This window comes from Rousettus aegyptiacus, unplaced genomic scaffold (genome assembly GCF_014176215.1).
Source record: "Rousettus aegyptiacus isolate mRouAeg1 unplaced genomic scaffold, mRouAeg1.p scaffold_m13_p_1, whole genome shotgun sequence".
Taxonomy (NCBI): Eukaryota; Metazoa; Chordata; class Mammalia; order Chiroptera; family Pteropodidae; genus Rousettus; species Rousettus aegyptiacus.
In genome coordinates this window covers 179,970,985-179,985,384 of record NW_023416284.1, presented here as the reverse complement: position 1 = coordinate 179,985,384, position 14,400 = coordinate 179,970,985, and the positions used below count along the sequence as shown (strand labels likewise).

General features: G+C 46.8%; 1 protein-coding gene across 4 annotated transcripts in view; it reads right to left on the bottom strand.

Annotated features, from left to right (window-relative positions):
* Positions 1-14,400, bottom strand: part of SYTL3 (synaptotagmin like 3) — a 69,103-nt gene that overhangs the window by 42,354 nt on the left and 12,349 nt on the right. For 3 of the 4 annotated variants that reach the window (XM_016152705.2, XM_016152707.2, XM_016152706.2), the window contains exons 4-5: positions 13,979-14,197; positions 1,124-1,188 (exon numbers count right to left, since the gene is read on the bottom strand). In XM_016152705.2, the coding sequence (XP_016008191.1) occupies positions 1,124-1,188; positions 13,979-14,197 (284 nt within the window). Of the gene's footprint in view, positions 1-1,123; positions 1,189-3,248; positions 3,379-13,978; positions 14,198-14,400 lie in introns of those variants that run through there. The other variant, XM_016152709.2, reaches the window with a different exon arrangement.

Sequence of the window (14,400 nt, the reverse complement as noted above, 5' to 3'; positions counted from 1 at the left end):
TACCATAATAATAAAAAAAAATTCTTTTAAGGGATTGCAGGGCTCTGCCTGTCTCTGTCGGGTCACATGTGGAAGCCCCGCCCCCCCAGAGGGCGCTCAGAGGGCCACAGAAGCCCCCTGAGAAAGCAGATCATCCCGCCCCGGCCAAGCCACAGAGAGGGCTGATGGGCCTGTGGTTGATGCTAAAGAGCTTGTTTTTCTACTTCAAACTGCCTTTTTTTTTTTTTCCAGGAAAAAAATAATAATAATAAGTGAGCTACCCCGTTCCCTCTAGGTCAGTCCAGGCTCCCTCGAGGGCCGTGCCCACTGCCGCTCACACGTCACAGAGGAGGGGGCCCCCTGCGTTACCACTGTAGACAGACGGGACTCGCCCGTCTTCCTTCGAGGACACATGTGTGCACCTGATAAGCGGCCGTCTTATCTGCACCGCTCGCGTCCTCTGCCAGGACACTTCCGTAACCACAGGCCCACCAGCCCTCTCTGTGGTTTCATGTCCCAGCAGCCGATGACACTGTCACGCCGACTCTGCAAATAGCTTATGAGACATTCATGGGACGTGGACCAGACACGCACTTCCACTCACGGAGCCGCGACGTGGCCACGTCGCCGCCACCCACGTCTGCGCGATCCTAAGGCTCCCCGCTTGCTGGTCACACGACCACTGTATCGCGTGTCGCGAACACGGTTTTGCGCTTGGTGCTGCGAGAGCTAACGAGATTTCTGCTCGCAGAGAGAGAGAGAGAGAGAGAGACGTGCACACGTAATGATGTGCGACGAGGCACTTTCAACATGTCCAGAGATGGGCATGTCAGAGCTGCTGGTGTTTCAGAGGAGGGAGACATCATCACTGCCAGAGGCAGGAAGTCAGGGAAGCGTCCCGTCGACAGGTGGATTTCAGCAGGTGGGAATGGGGGTAGAGAGGGCAGCGTCACGAGCAAAGGCGGGGAGCGGCAGGGGTCGAGGGGCAGGGGCAGGAAAGTAGAAGCCAACGCACCAGGAGGACGGGAGGCGGAGGCCTGTCGACCGCGCCCCACGCGGCCTTTTCTATCCAAACGTCTGAAACCAAATATTTTACAGCTAGACTATAACATTTTACTTTAGGGGAGATTTTAAGAGCATTTACCTTCAGCTGGAAATTTCTTGGCTCGTTCCTCAAAGAACCATTCTCCGGTTTTTATTTTCACATTTCTGAAAAACAAGCAGAAAAGGGTGCCTCAGCCAGAGATGTGGACACGGCAGCTCTGGGTTAGAGGCAGGTGGACAGCGTCACGTGTATCATCTGGCAAGGGACGTCGGGAGCAAGTTTCAGGCCCGACCCCTAACGTCACTGCTTTCTCAGAGAGGTTAAGAGGCAAAGGGGGGAATCTCTACCTGGACATATTTTACCTCGTATGTCATAAGTGCACGTAACATAGTCATATTAACCTGTGCATGTGCCCAACACATAATAAGTACTTAATGCCTTCTGAATAAATATACGAGAGACAAAATTGAACACACAGATTTTGTATTATTAAGTCATACACCTGAAATTCATGTAATGTTATTAGCCAATGTTACCCTAATAAATTTAATTTAAAAAAATAAAATAAAAGATAATAACTTATCGTATGTATGGTGGGAAGCAATGGTATAAAGGATAAACTACCAAAAAAACTCCATGCCGTCCGTTTGCTAAGAGGAAGATCATCATCCTTAGCTTAGTTTAAGGTGAGTTTGAGTTAGCCACGTTTACCAAGAGCCAACAGAGAAGGTTCCAGGGAGGACCTGAAGTCTGGGACATGGGAACAATGTGCCTCAGTGGAGATTCGGTGACCGGGGTCCTAGTGGACCACTTGAGAAACCGGGAAAATGACTTCTTAGCCAGCTGGTCTGAGACAGCTCGGGGGGCACTTTCATATGACCACTGCTTGAAACTGAAGTCCTGAAGCGTGTTTTGATAGTTTCCAAATTTCTGGTGAAACCACCCGCAACCTCAAATAACCTCGGAAAGGCAGGATTGTTAACATCCTTTTAGGAAGTAGGAAGGTAAACGCACAGATAAGTTCTTCACGCCCTTAAAATAATTTGCCACGAAACCTGTCAATTCCTTGGGTATGTAAGTTTAAGAAAAATCTAAAACTTCACCTCATGGCAAATTCTCTTCTGTTAAGGCATTTATTGAAAGATGCTGCCCACCAGGCAGGCTCTTTTAGGCTAAATGTGAGCTCCAATCGCCTTTTTAAAGTTAACGCTTACAAATGCCGTCAGTGTAAGTAAATTCGCTAATATACACCGATCCACATGTTTTTGTTTTTAAAGGAACAGACTGTCTTTCCCATGCAGTCCTAGTGGTTGTCAGAGGCAGCAACAAACTTCCTCCCCTTCATCTGGTTAGAAACTATCAAAATCTCTGATTAGTACAAAAATGATTTTTTCCAATACTTAGTGACTCGAAGAAGAAAATCATACACCGAGCGTTTATAAATTTTGACAATCAGTCACTACTCCTCAGAGCCAAAAACATATAAAATGTGCAGCTGTGATACGTCTCTAGAGAGACAGGGACATGTTTGCAGCTATAACATCAGGAACTCGAATAGCTGGCCTACTAAGTCAACATGAAACGCTTTAAGAAGAACTCGACATCTCGGCAGGAGTTACTTTTCCCTTTGGCCCTTGAAATCAGGCAGAGGGACAAAAACTAGGGCGGGCCTGGAGCGATCGAAGGGGTGGCGAATTCCTTCCGAGTGCCTGTTTCTGAGGCTGTCTCGTCCGTATAGGCAGGACAAGGTCTAACCATTAGACGAGGAGAGCAGGACAGCAAAACCGACGGCCTGTGTCTGATAAATCAGCTGCACTTCCTGGGTTGTTTTTTTTTTTTTTCCCCTGATGGCGGTGACCCGTCTTAGTTAATTACCCTCTCACACTCTCCAGCTCCTCACCCTTGTGACCCAAAGCATTCACATACAAGACCAAGTGTGGCGATGGGGGGAGGCCTCAGACTGCAAAGGAGGGCAGAGCTAAGATTCGGCAGCACGTCAAACGGTGACCCTCTCTGGGGCCAGCTCAGCTGGCCAGACGCAGGCCGCGGATGAGGAGGAAGCACGCGGACACGCGATGGCGAAGAACGAAAAACGGTCACGGGGAAGTGGGCGAGGACGGCGGAGACTCCTGAGAAAATCGCCATCGCAAACTACGACCACGGCCGCCCCCAGTCCTGGCTTCAGAACCCACACGAGAAGCAGACAAATCACAATACTAGTCACCTAGCGCCGGGCATCGGATGTAACCTTCCAGCCTCCTCACTGATTCCCAGCTGCCACCTGTGACGTTCGAGCAGGAGCCTATTTGTCATAGAGAGGTTCGGTCGCAAACCCACAGGTCTCTTGGGCTTATCTGTGATTGAGGAAAGGAAGGATTAAAACCCACTGTCCTAAACCAAGTGACGGCCGGCATTGTTTTGCCTTTGAGGCTGTTTCCTTTGAGAACTAGGTTTGAGCTGGGTCACCATTCATAATTCTTGCAGAATCAGACGTTTCAGAAGCAATTATTCCCAGTGCCTTTCACAAGGGCTCCCTGCTGTCACAAACCCCAAGTTTCCAGAGGAAGACCCTTCATTGCTCTTATTGTCTAAAACAGAGGTGAGCAGACCTTGCAGTGGTGGCACCTGCAGTGTCTCTGTCCTCGTCAGGGCCACCACGGGGTAGCCCGACTCACCGTAACCGAAGGAAGCATTTCCTGTTTCTTCCCAGACAACTACTCAAGAATCTGGCTGCGAAACCTTCTTGGAACATTTTCTGAGCTCGGCAATAGGTGTTACATTTCTCAAACAGAATCACGACTTGCTTCCTTAAAACTTTTTCAATCAACCAGCAAATATATCTCAAAAAAAAAAAAAAACCTACAAAAGCCAGGGTGATGGAGAAAGCAGGAGGTATAGAGTCAGGAGACCTGAGTTCTCTCGCTGTCTGACCTTTCCTCGAACTCTGCATGAGGGTCGTGGTAATGAGAGCTGCCAAGCACAGATACAGGGAGGCTCCTGATAAACTTCTGGAGCCTCCCAAGTCCATTTTCATAGCCTTGAACTCTGCCGATGCTGTCATTTCATTAGCAAATGAGAAATGACTATTGAAAAGCACTTTGCAAAGTCTAGCATACGAACGGTCAACCCTGACGGTTTGACCTCCTTACTGTCAGCAAGCAGCGAGCCAACAGGCCTGTTGGAATGTATTTTTATTTTGCGTCCAGATTACTCCAATCTGCAGGTGGTTAAGTTGTCCACGCTTTATGCTCCCGAAAAAGTCAGTGTGATGTCCCTGGAGTTTTACTCAATATATTTTCCACCATTCAATGGACAGAGGTGCAAGGAAAATCGGTCTGTCAACGCATGAACGCTGAAAGAAGCACATTTCCAACCAGTGCCCTGATGGCACGAAGCCTCGAGCGAGGCCTGGTGGCTCATCAAACAACCTGCGGAAGCTCCCGAGGAAGAAGCCGAACAACGTAAAGCTGAGATCGGCCTAACTGTTCCGAGCTGGCTTGTCCAACCGGGAGGTGGTTCCCAGCTGAGATCATCCCGTGCACGCATACGGTTGGCATTTGTTGTACTTCAGATAATCTAAGATGATTTTTAGTTACAAAGCAAACCAGTTGCATTTTTTTTTTTCCGCACCAGCTCGGTTGATCTGATTTCAACGTTCTTACAGGAAAAAAGACTGATCGTTGTGATTAAATCCTAGGTAACCGAGAGAGAAGTAATAGCATCGAGATGAAGATTAAAAAGAAAAAACGAACGATTTTATCAAGCTGCTACCACTGCTCCATGCAAAACACCGAACGCTTGCCTTTACTTGACCTCAGAGAGAAGGCAGGTCCCTGCTGTGTTCGGGGCTCTGAGCACGTTGGAGGCGCGTGGCAGGGGCCGGTGAATGTGAGTGGGAGGGAGAGCGAAGGAATAGCCCCACGCCTGCAGGGAGCAGGGACAAGTTAGAGCGCCGGGGACAGCATGCACGTGCCCTCTAAACGCGAAGGGCGGGCTCACGAAGCCAGGCGCCCAGCAGAAACCAAACGCGGAGAGTGGGCTGGGCCTGAGAGAGCGGGGAGCCGTGGGCGCCGAGGAGGCCTGGAGGACCCGGGCCGCATTTTCAGGCATTAAGTGATAAATATCGGACGAGGTCTGTGGGCTGTTGACAGACAGTTGGCCACAGGTTTGTGCTTCCCGCTTTGTTGGATCAGATAAGTAGTCACCAAAAGTAAGAAAAATTCTGCAGCCAGACAAAGCCGGACTTGTTAAGTCCTTGACAATGAAAATCAGTGTGGAGGCTGTGCCTTGTCCGTGGATCCAAAAAGGGACCCGCCACGCCAAAGGGGCCATGAGGAGGGCAAAGGACAAGGGACAGCTACTCGCTATTGGCACAGCCCCAACCTGAAGCCTGGAGAGTCAGCGAGAGCCTGGGACGCGATGCTCCAGGCAGGAGACACGGAGTCTCAAAGCCCAGGGAAGCGCTTACTCTGCTCACACATCACCGAGAGGATGCAGGAAAGTTCCAGAAAGCAGTTAGTCTCCAAAAACGTTCAAGACCCACCTCTATGAAAAGGAAACAGAAAGGCCTAAGGGAAAACCAGGCTCAAGAATAGAGACAGCAGACTGGAATAAAAGAAGACTTAGGAAACGAATAACCCCAAAGCAGAACAAACTGTTTTACCAGCATGGAAAGAGCAAAATGGGGAGTCTGGAAAGTCAAACTGGTGAGGCTGATGTGAGAGGTGCTTTCCAAGACCATGGCAAAAAGGAAAAAGACGCTGAATGTTGAAGGTGACGATAAGACGGAGGATAGAGAATAAGGCCAACCTATGTCTGGAAAGTTTTTCCTAAAGAAGCCAGAGTGAGAGGCATAAAAGAATAATGCAGATAACCAGACCTGAGTAAAGAAAATGGTACTGAGCCAAGAAGCAAAGCAAACCCATTAGTGGCTACTACCCCAAAAACAAACAAATACACAAACAAACAAAAAAAAACCCAGAAAATAACAAGTGTTGCTGAGAATGCGAAGAATCTGGAACCTTGAGTACTATCGGTGGGGATGTAAAATGATACAGCTGCTATGAAACAATATGGCAGGTCTTCAAGACATTAACACAATCTAACAATTCCACTTCTGGGCAGACACATGAAAGTCTAAAAGCAGAGTCTCAAAGAGATATTTGACATCCATGTTTATAGCATCATCATCCATAAGAGCCAAACATTGGAAGCAACCCAAGCGTCCATCAACGGATTAATGGATAAACAAAATGTGGTCTATACATACAATTGAATATTATTCGGCTTTAAAGAGAAAGGAAATCCATCCACACGACCACAGGGATGGACCTTAAGGACCTGTGATAAGTGAGACAAGCCATCTCGAAAAGACAAATACCACGTGATTCCTCTGACACGGGGTCCCTAGAGTAGTGAAAATTTGTAAAGATAGTGGTTGCCAGGGGTTCGGGGAGGGGAAAGGGAGTCTTTCCATGGGTGCAGAGTTTCCGTTCAGGAAGACAAAAAAGTTCTGGGGATGGATAATGAAGACCATTGCACAACAGCGTGAATACACTTCACGCCACCGAGCCGTCCACGTAAAAAGGTGACGACGGTCAGATTTATGGTATGCATACTTTACCACAATTAAAAAAAATTAGAGAAGCAAACCCAAGGGCTAGGCAGCTCAAAGGAATGTTCTTTATTTCATAAAACTCAATAGGAGAGACTCATTCTCAGACACATACTAGAAACTGTTCTTAATTACAAGGATACAGGGGGAAAAAATCATATTTCTAGTACATAAAAACCAGACGATCCGTAAAGAAATAAAAATAAAAATAACCTCAAGTGTCTCTGTCATGTTAAATTCAAAAAGACAAGAACGAATGCATTCACGAAATTTTGAAACGAAAAGGTCGAGACTCAAGATTTGAAAACCCAGGGAAGACGTTGCTCACGAGGGAAAGCCAATGAAGGCATCCTCGGTGTGTGATGGATTAGAACTCATGCCGCCCACGTACTCTTCTGGAGAAAGATACCTTCGGATAAAAAAAAAAAAGAACTGGAAAATTGGGAAATCGTGGTCTCAAAAGATTAGCAATAAGCCCTTGGATTGGCGCAAATACAGAATCAGTATAATGTTTGTTATAAATATAATTATAAAACTATGTGGATGACAAAAATAATCATTGAAGGAGTATTCTAAAACATAAAAAGTGATCATTAAAAATAATGTCGCTATTTCAAAATGATTGGCTGAATAAATAAAATTATCTATGAAACAGTTCCATCTCTGTGAGTTTGTCTACTCTTGGTAGCTCGCGTAAGCGGAATCACAGTATTTTCCCTCCTACGTCTGTCTTATTTCATTTAGCATAATGTTCGCGGGGTTCACCCACAATTTTGCATGTGTCAGAATTTTGCTCTTTTGTATGGCTGAATAATATTTTGCAATGTGTATGAAAGAGAAGTACCACATTTTGTTTATCCATTCATCTGTCAATGGATACCGGGTTATTTCTACCGGTGATTGTTGTGAATAATGCTGTTAGGAACCTGGGCTTAATTTTTGAAGTACAGTTTGAAAGCTATGATATTGTGAAAAGCAACATTAATATGTTCATTGTGTGATGTTACGTGGAAGAAGTTTTCGCAATGCACTCACTCTTAGGCTCTGTGAGCCTTGATAATAAGATTCAAATTGTAAATACTCATTTCCTAAATAGAACTCAAAATGAGCTCGGACGCCTTTACCGCATTCGATTATGCGTCATGTCGGCTGTTAGGCACATCTTCCCGTCCTTTTCCCAGGTGTAAAGGGAACAAATTTCCCAGCCCTAGATTGTGGAGCCTGAGACCTCTTCGCGTGAAATGCAAAGTAATCATTTCAGACTTGGCAAAAACTCAGCCCGGCTTTGAGGACTCTGTTGAAGGCAGCAGTTTCACTGCCTTTTACAATTTTACAATTAAAAAGAATAATAATTTTAAGAGGAAGAGGGAATAACCGGTTTCTTATCTGATGACTTCTTTACCGTAAGTTATAAAAGTACTGTTCATATGGGTAGCAAAGTATATAGCAGACTTAGGCAGATTCATTTCTTTCCTTTTAAAGAATCAGTTCTGTTAATTACTAAAAAAAAATCATTAAGTATAAGTTTGAGTCCGAGAAAGATATTACAAAATCGAACCCCATTCCCCCAGAGCATCGCAAAGCTAGAAGGCATTTCAGAGGCCATAACGGACAGATCAGCTTTCACACTGGGCAGAAATCTGCGGACAACCTTCTTGCAACAAAAAAGAAGAGCTTCTTCATGCCGATTCTTAAATATCTGCATTAAGAAAACAGTGCAGCAGTTGAATCGTCTAAAATCGTCGAATCCACACGTGATTTCTATTTGTCATTGGAATCCACTTGGTCTGATCTATGGACATGTGTGTGGTATTGTGGAGGGTCTTATGAAAACAAGATGTAAAAGGCACTATAAGCCTGTCCAGCACCCCTGCATCTGGGTACTGACTCAACCCATGCCCTTGACGCTAGCCAATGCTCAGCCCACAGTCCACAGTGGTCACCAAGCAGCGCCTCCCCACCAAGCAGAGTGCCCGCCCAGGAAAAGGAGGAAAACGGCCCCGGGAACCACCTGTCCTCGTGGGGCTAAAGACTTCAGCTGAACTAAGGGAGGTGACAACTTCAAGTAGAAACAAAATAGTTAATGCAGACAGCCCACTCATCTCGAAAAGGTTTTAAAAGCAAGAGCTGCTATGACTGATCAGGTGCCGACCACAGAACATTTCCACTTGGGCGAGAGCAAAGACACTCAAACGTGGCGGAAGCATTCCTTTCGGGAGGCAAAAAAAATAAATAAATAAACTTTTCAAAAAGTACCCCGTAAATATCCACTTTTCGGTAACGAGGCTTCGAACACTATTAAATAATCATTTCTCTCATTGGGCCAACAGATTAAAAAAATCACAATCCATATAAAATTATATCTATCTTATTCCTACAGAAAGCAGTGTGTGTGTGTGTGTGTATGACATATATATAATATATAATATGAAACAGCCAAGCTATACTGTGAGAACTAGAACAAAACAAATGTCATTTCTAATTAAAAAAAAAAAAAACTACTTTAAAGGACAAAAGGCTTTTCCTTGTGAAATTAGTCTTAGTGAGTGACTTCTTGAAAATTAGTAAATATGCGGAGATGTAAAACATTTTATTCACTATATTTAACTTGCTGGTATATGTTTTTTCATGTGACGCTCAGGTACATAGTTTCTATCAGCAACGTTAAAAATCCCATTAGAAAAAAAAATTCAAGCTTTGAAACAGAAGATAGGCAGTAGAGAACTGTTATTTTGACCTTGGTGCCGAGTTAAATCCTTCCGTGGCCAACTCTCCTGTAACTGGCATTCCAGTTTTTTTGTTTTGTTTTAATCTTTCACAGGGTACATCTTTTACCGACTTGAGGAGCAGAAGTATTTACAGTAATAAGTGTGAATTATTCCTTCCTTACACATTAGTTATTTGCCTTTGTGGATATAAAGCACTGATTCATTATTTTATCAAAACACGAAAATATTGGGAGTATCAGTCTGTAATTTAAAAGATTACATTTTCCAAACTCTAGGAATTTTTACTTTAAGCAAGAAATATAATTGCTATAGAACTTCTTTTGAAATATCACTTGATTTTCAATAACAATAATAAAACACCTGCACCACTTGAGAAATCTTGTTTCAGAATTCGGGAGTTGGATGCTTTGCTTTCCCCCGTGAAATCTGCACCAGGGACTTATCACTGCAGGACAAACGGAGCTGCCCCCGGACTCGGCAGGCGGTAATGCGGAGCCATTTTTCAGTGCTCGTGAGTCTAAGGCGGGCTTGGCAGTTCTGCTCGTCGGGGTCGGGCTGTCTGATGCAGCCTGGGCTCTCTCGCACGTCTGAGGCCTGAGCCCTGACAGCTGCACAGCTCAGCTGTGGTGTGCACCCTATCACCCTGTCACCCTGCAGCAGGCTGGCCCGCCGTGCCACAGAGGCAGGAAAGACATGGTCCCCTGAGCGGGGAGCATACATTTATGTACATATGGAGGCCTGGCTCCCAGGGACACAATGTCACGTCTGCTGCATGATGCTGGTCAAAGCAAGTGACAAGCCAGCCCGGAGTCACAGGGTGGGGAAACAGTCCCTGGCTCTGGCTGGAAGGAGCTACAGAGTTGCGTCGCAAAGGGGTGTGAATACAGGGGAGGAGACAATGTGGCCACCATCGAAAACGACCCATCGGGAGATCCTTCCTAAGTTCTCATCATGAGAATGTGTAACTGATAAGACCTATAATTTTTGCCTTGGCTTGTAGGCTGCATTGTATCCTTTATATTTCTGGTTATTGTGAATATAATTAAATAAATGCAACGCGGTGATTAGGAATAAAAGAAAAACATTATTTCACACAATGTGAAAAATACAACATAACATGTAATGATATCTTTGCATCTTAGTCCAAATGTAAAATGTATTTCAGCTCCCCCCAAAATCCCCTTTAATAAATTCCAAAATCTATTAACCACTACTGCTCTCAACCTAAGAACCAAGAAGGGATAGGAATGCCAAGGTCAGGGTCAATTTGGAATTTAACATACTTAAGTGTCTCTTTATTGGCACTGGGCACAGAATGTCAGAGAAAATGTGAGCAGTCCCAGAAATTACCCTAGATTCAACAGTACCACCTGCTACAATTTAAAAGCCTAAGTGTAAAAATTTCTGTTCTCGTTATGTTACGAATAGTAAAATGTTCCTGAGGAAACAGAGCAAGCGGACCCGCGAATATCTGAAGCCGAAGAAGAAATGATGTCTTGTGGCCAAAGCAAGAGAAAAAGATCACAGTTGGAAGGAAGAAGTCGGAACAGGGGTAACCCCTCAGGAAAACAGCTTTCTCTTAGGTGGGATTTGATGTTATCGCATAGTATATCACTTTGAAGGGGAAAAAAAAAATCAATGTAAACCTAAGTCTTCAAGTTTAACGCTGTTTTCTAATGAAGTTAAAATAAACCAATAGAAAACTGAAGCTCCTCCATTTCGACATAGTTGTTACTTTGTGCCATTTTACGGCAGAAATTGTCAGTAAATTCCAAGGCGGAGAAGTGAACCAAGAAGCAAGGATAGGTTATGCGTCTGACTCCTCTTTCCTTCTCCCAAGTCGCCCTCTTTTGATGGCTCCTGCTAAGGACAACACGTGGCCCTCACTACCGGAAGCAACTTTCAACCAACGTTCTTCCAAGTTCGTCCCAGCCTGTCTTTGCATACGAGGTTCTTCCTGTGGCTTCGCCGTTACTCGTTTTTTCTTTTTGTTTCTCTGAGGCCCTGAGAGCCAGTCCTCAGAACCATTTTTCACTTTCCCTCTCTTTTATCTGCCATAACCATCACCCCCATCATTCCTTGGTTGAACTGTCCGTCACATACTTGGTGTTGCCGCGAGCCTCATCGCTTCGTGCTTAGCTCACTGCGAGGACCTCCGTGTGAGGCTCGTTCACCTTATCCGATTCCCACACCTGAGTCTGTCCTGCCGAGCGCTGGCCTATTTTTGTGTGGTTTTCTTCCAGCAAAGCGCGTATGCTCACAGTCCATCTCCTACCGCCCAGGATCGGAACTCTTCCCAGTGGCTTTGAAGACTCTGCCCCCTCCTCCCCCCCCCACCGGGGGACATGCCCCAGCAGGCAGCGGAGGGCAGAGGTCAGGAAGGACGGGACTCTGAGACAGGCTGTCTGACGATGTGGGCTTGGGCTAACTTTCTTGCGGCTCTCAGCCACTATTTCCTCACCTGTAAAATGAGGCTCATAGCAGTGGCTGCCTCGTAAGATTATTTTAAGGTTTAAATAAATATTCACTGTAAAGAAATGCTCCACGCCATTCCCTCTCCCTGACAATGTCCGGCCCCTTCTCTAATCCTGACCTGCTCCCAGAAATGCTCCAACCACTTATGCTCTGGAAAGTCACCTGGAGCCAGCTCAGCCCTCCCCGGCCTCTGCCTGCTCTGAGCTCCCTGCACTCTGCAGTTCTCTGAGCGAGAACCTGCTCAGAAGGCAGAAACCTCAGCTGTCTCCCAGGACTCAGCACAAGCCCAAGGCCAGCACGCTCCGCGGGCCTTCCACTCTGGCTGCACCAATCTGCATTTGGTTTTGCTTATTTTTTTAAAAAAAATTGCGATTCTAGAGTTTTCTCTTTCTTGGCTTTAGAAACCCATTTCCCTCTTCCTCGCCCTATAAGAAACACATTCACTTGCTCCTTAGAAATGGGTCGCAAGCTGAGGAGGAAGCAGGGGGAGCAAATGGTTGAGGTCAAAACCCTTTTCCGGTCTCGGGCCAGTGGTCAATGTCAAATAGCCTGACGCTTTACCCAGACTTGTCTTCGCTGGGCTCTAAAACAGGACGGCGGCCCAGAGTGGACCAAGCCGGAGACAACAGAGGGGTGCTGAGGAAGAGCACGGAGGGGGGACATTAGTTAGCTCTCTCCCCATCTGATTTCCTGTGTCAGTTCTCTCGGGGTAATGCAATTATCTCAGGTATTTTGAAAAACAATCTATTTCAAAATGAGGAAGCTGGGGTTTTAGAAATCACACTTGGTGCGCTTAGGGGGTAAAGTTTTGATACTCAGGGCCCCACACCTCTGGGGCGGAGATTTCAACGCGGGCCGCATCCTGGGTCACCTCCACCCCCGTCCTCCCGTGTTGATTCTTTGCTTATGGTTAACTATTAGGGGGAAAAAAAAAAAAACATTGAAGAATTCGATTCCTTACCAAGCAAGCAATGTTCATTATTAGACTTCAAATACATGTGGCTGATTGAAGTGCGGGAAGAAGAGCTTAAGATCTTTCTAGAGATTACTAGGAATTGTCGCCCGCTCTCTCAAGAGCTGCTTGAACACAAGCACGCACAGGGGCAGCTCACGGCGTCTTGGCTCCTCCCTCTCAAGCCAAAGAAACAAGACGCATAGGAGCCAGTGAGCCTCGGCCCCTTGGAGAGAAACAGAAGGGAAGCAGCCTGCGGCCAAAGAAATCTGGCTGGACGACTTCGCCTGCCTTTGGATGAGCGATTGAAGCACATCGAGCCTTGCAAAGGGACAGGAAATTTGAGAAGATCAATGTCACGGTGCCTAATAAACAGAAAGCCAGCCTCCTTGCCCACACTGCGTGAGCAACCCTCACACTCTCTGTCCCCAGGGCACTCGTGGCTCTGCAGGGGTATTTAGAAGTCGTTTTCAAATCTCTAAGCCTCTGACGGCTCTCCTAGATTCACAGCGAACATTTCCTCCCTTCTCACACCTTCCGTGACCTCTGCCCCGGAAACACTCTCCCTGGGGTTTTCAAGATCACTGACAAGCCCTTCTTGCTTTGGGCAGTAGGAGCCCAGCCTAGTATGTTCCTTACCATTTTCAAAATGGAGAGTTCAACAATACCAATGCCATATTTAAAAAAACAAACAAACAAAGCCCACAACACCGAAAGATTAAAATAAATGTAAATTCAGCCTACACACTTGTTAATTCGCATGTCTGATACAGGTCAGCTTGCTTCCCTCCAAAAGGCTTTACTTAAAGCTGCACCAGGGCGCTCTAACGTCCCCTATGTCACAAGTCACTCCGCTTTTCCTGGAGGAGATAAATGAAGCTCTAAGAAAATTAAGGCACCTCGTCAAAACCCAAACCAATCTCAATGCTGTATGAGCGCATCTTTAGCCATTGCAAACAGACTTTCGAAAATTAAAAAAAAAAAAAAAAAACAACCTTTGTATATAATAGAATTTATCTTTGCGTCACAGTGCCTTCCAAGTCTAGAGAGGCCGCTCCGCCCAGGCCGGGCACTCCGTCCGCGGCGTCGGCCGACTCTGGGGAGCGACGGCTGCGTGACCACCGGTCTGTCCCAGGCCGTCTCCGGAGCTCGGCCCGGGAGCGCGTGGCCCCCGCCATCCTCACCTGTCCTCGTAGCACACGGTGCACCTCCAGACGCCGGTCCTGCGCAGGAGCACGCGGCACCCGGAGCACACGCGGTGGCTGCAGCCCTGGCACGCGGTCCCCCGGTTCAGCAGCAGCCCCAGCGCCCGCCGGCAGCGGGCGCACGACCGCTCTTTGTCCTCCTGGCTCAGGCCCTTGCTGCCCGTCCAGCGGAGATGCTGCAGCTGCGTCTTCAGACTCCTGTGGCCCAGGGGGTTAAACCAGAAGATTCGGTTGAATGAAAGGACAGACGCCAGGCACAGTCCTCCACGGTCAGGGCCTCCCCCCTCTCCCGGCAACGCCATGGCGAGAGACGAGGCGCCCCAGCATCCCGCACCCCTGGCCCCACCATGGCTGATCATGAGGCTATTAAATGGCAAAGCATAAACCATACGCCCAGCACA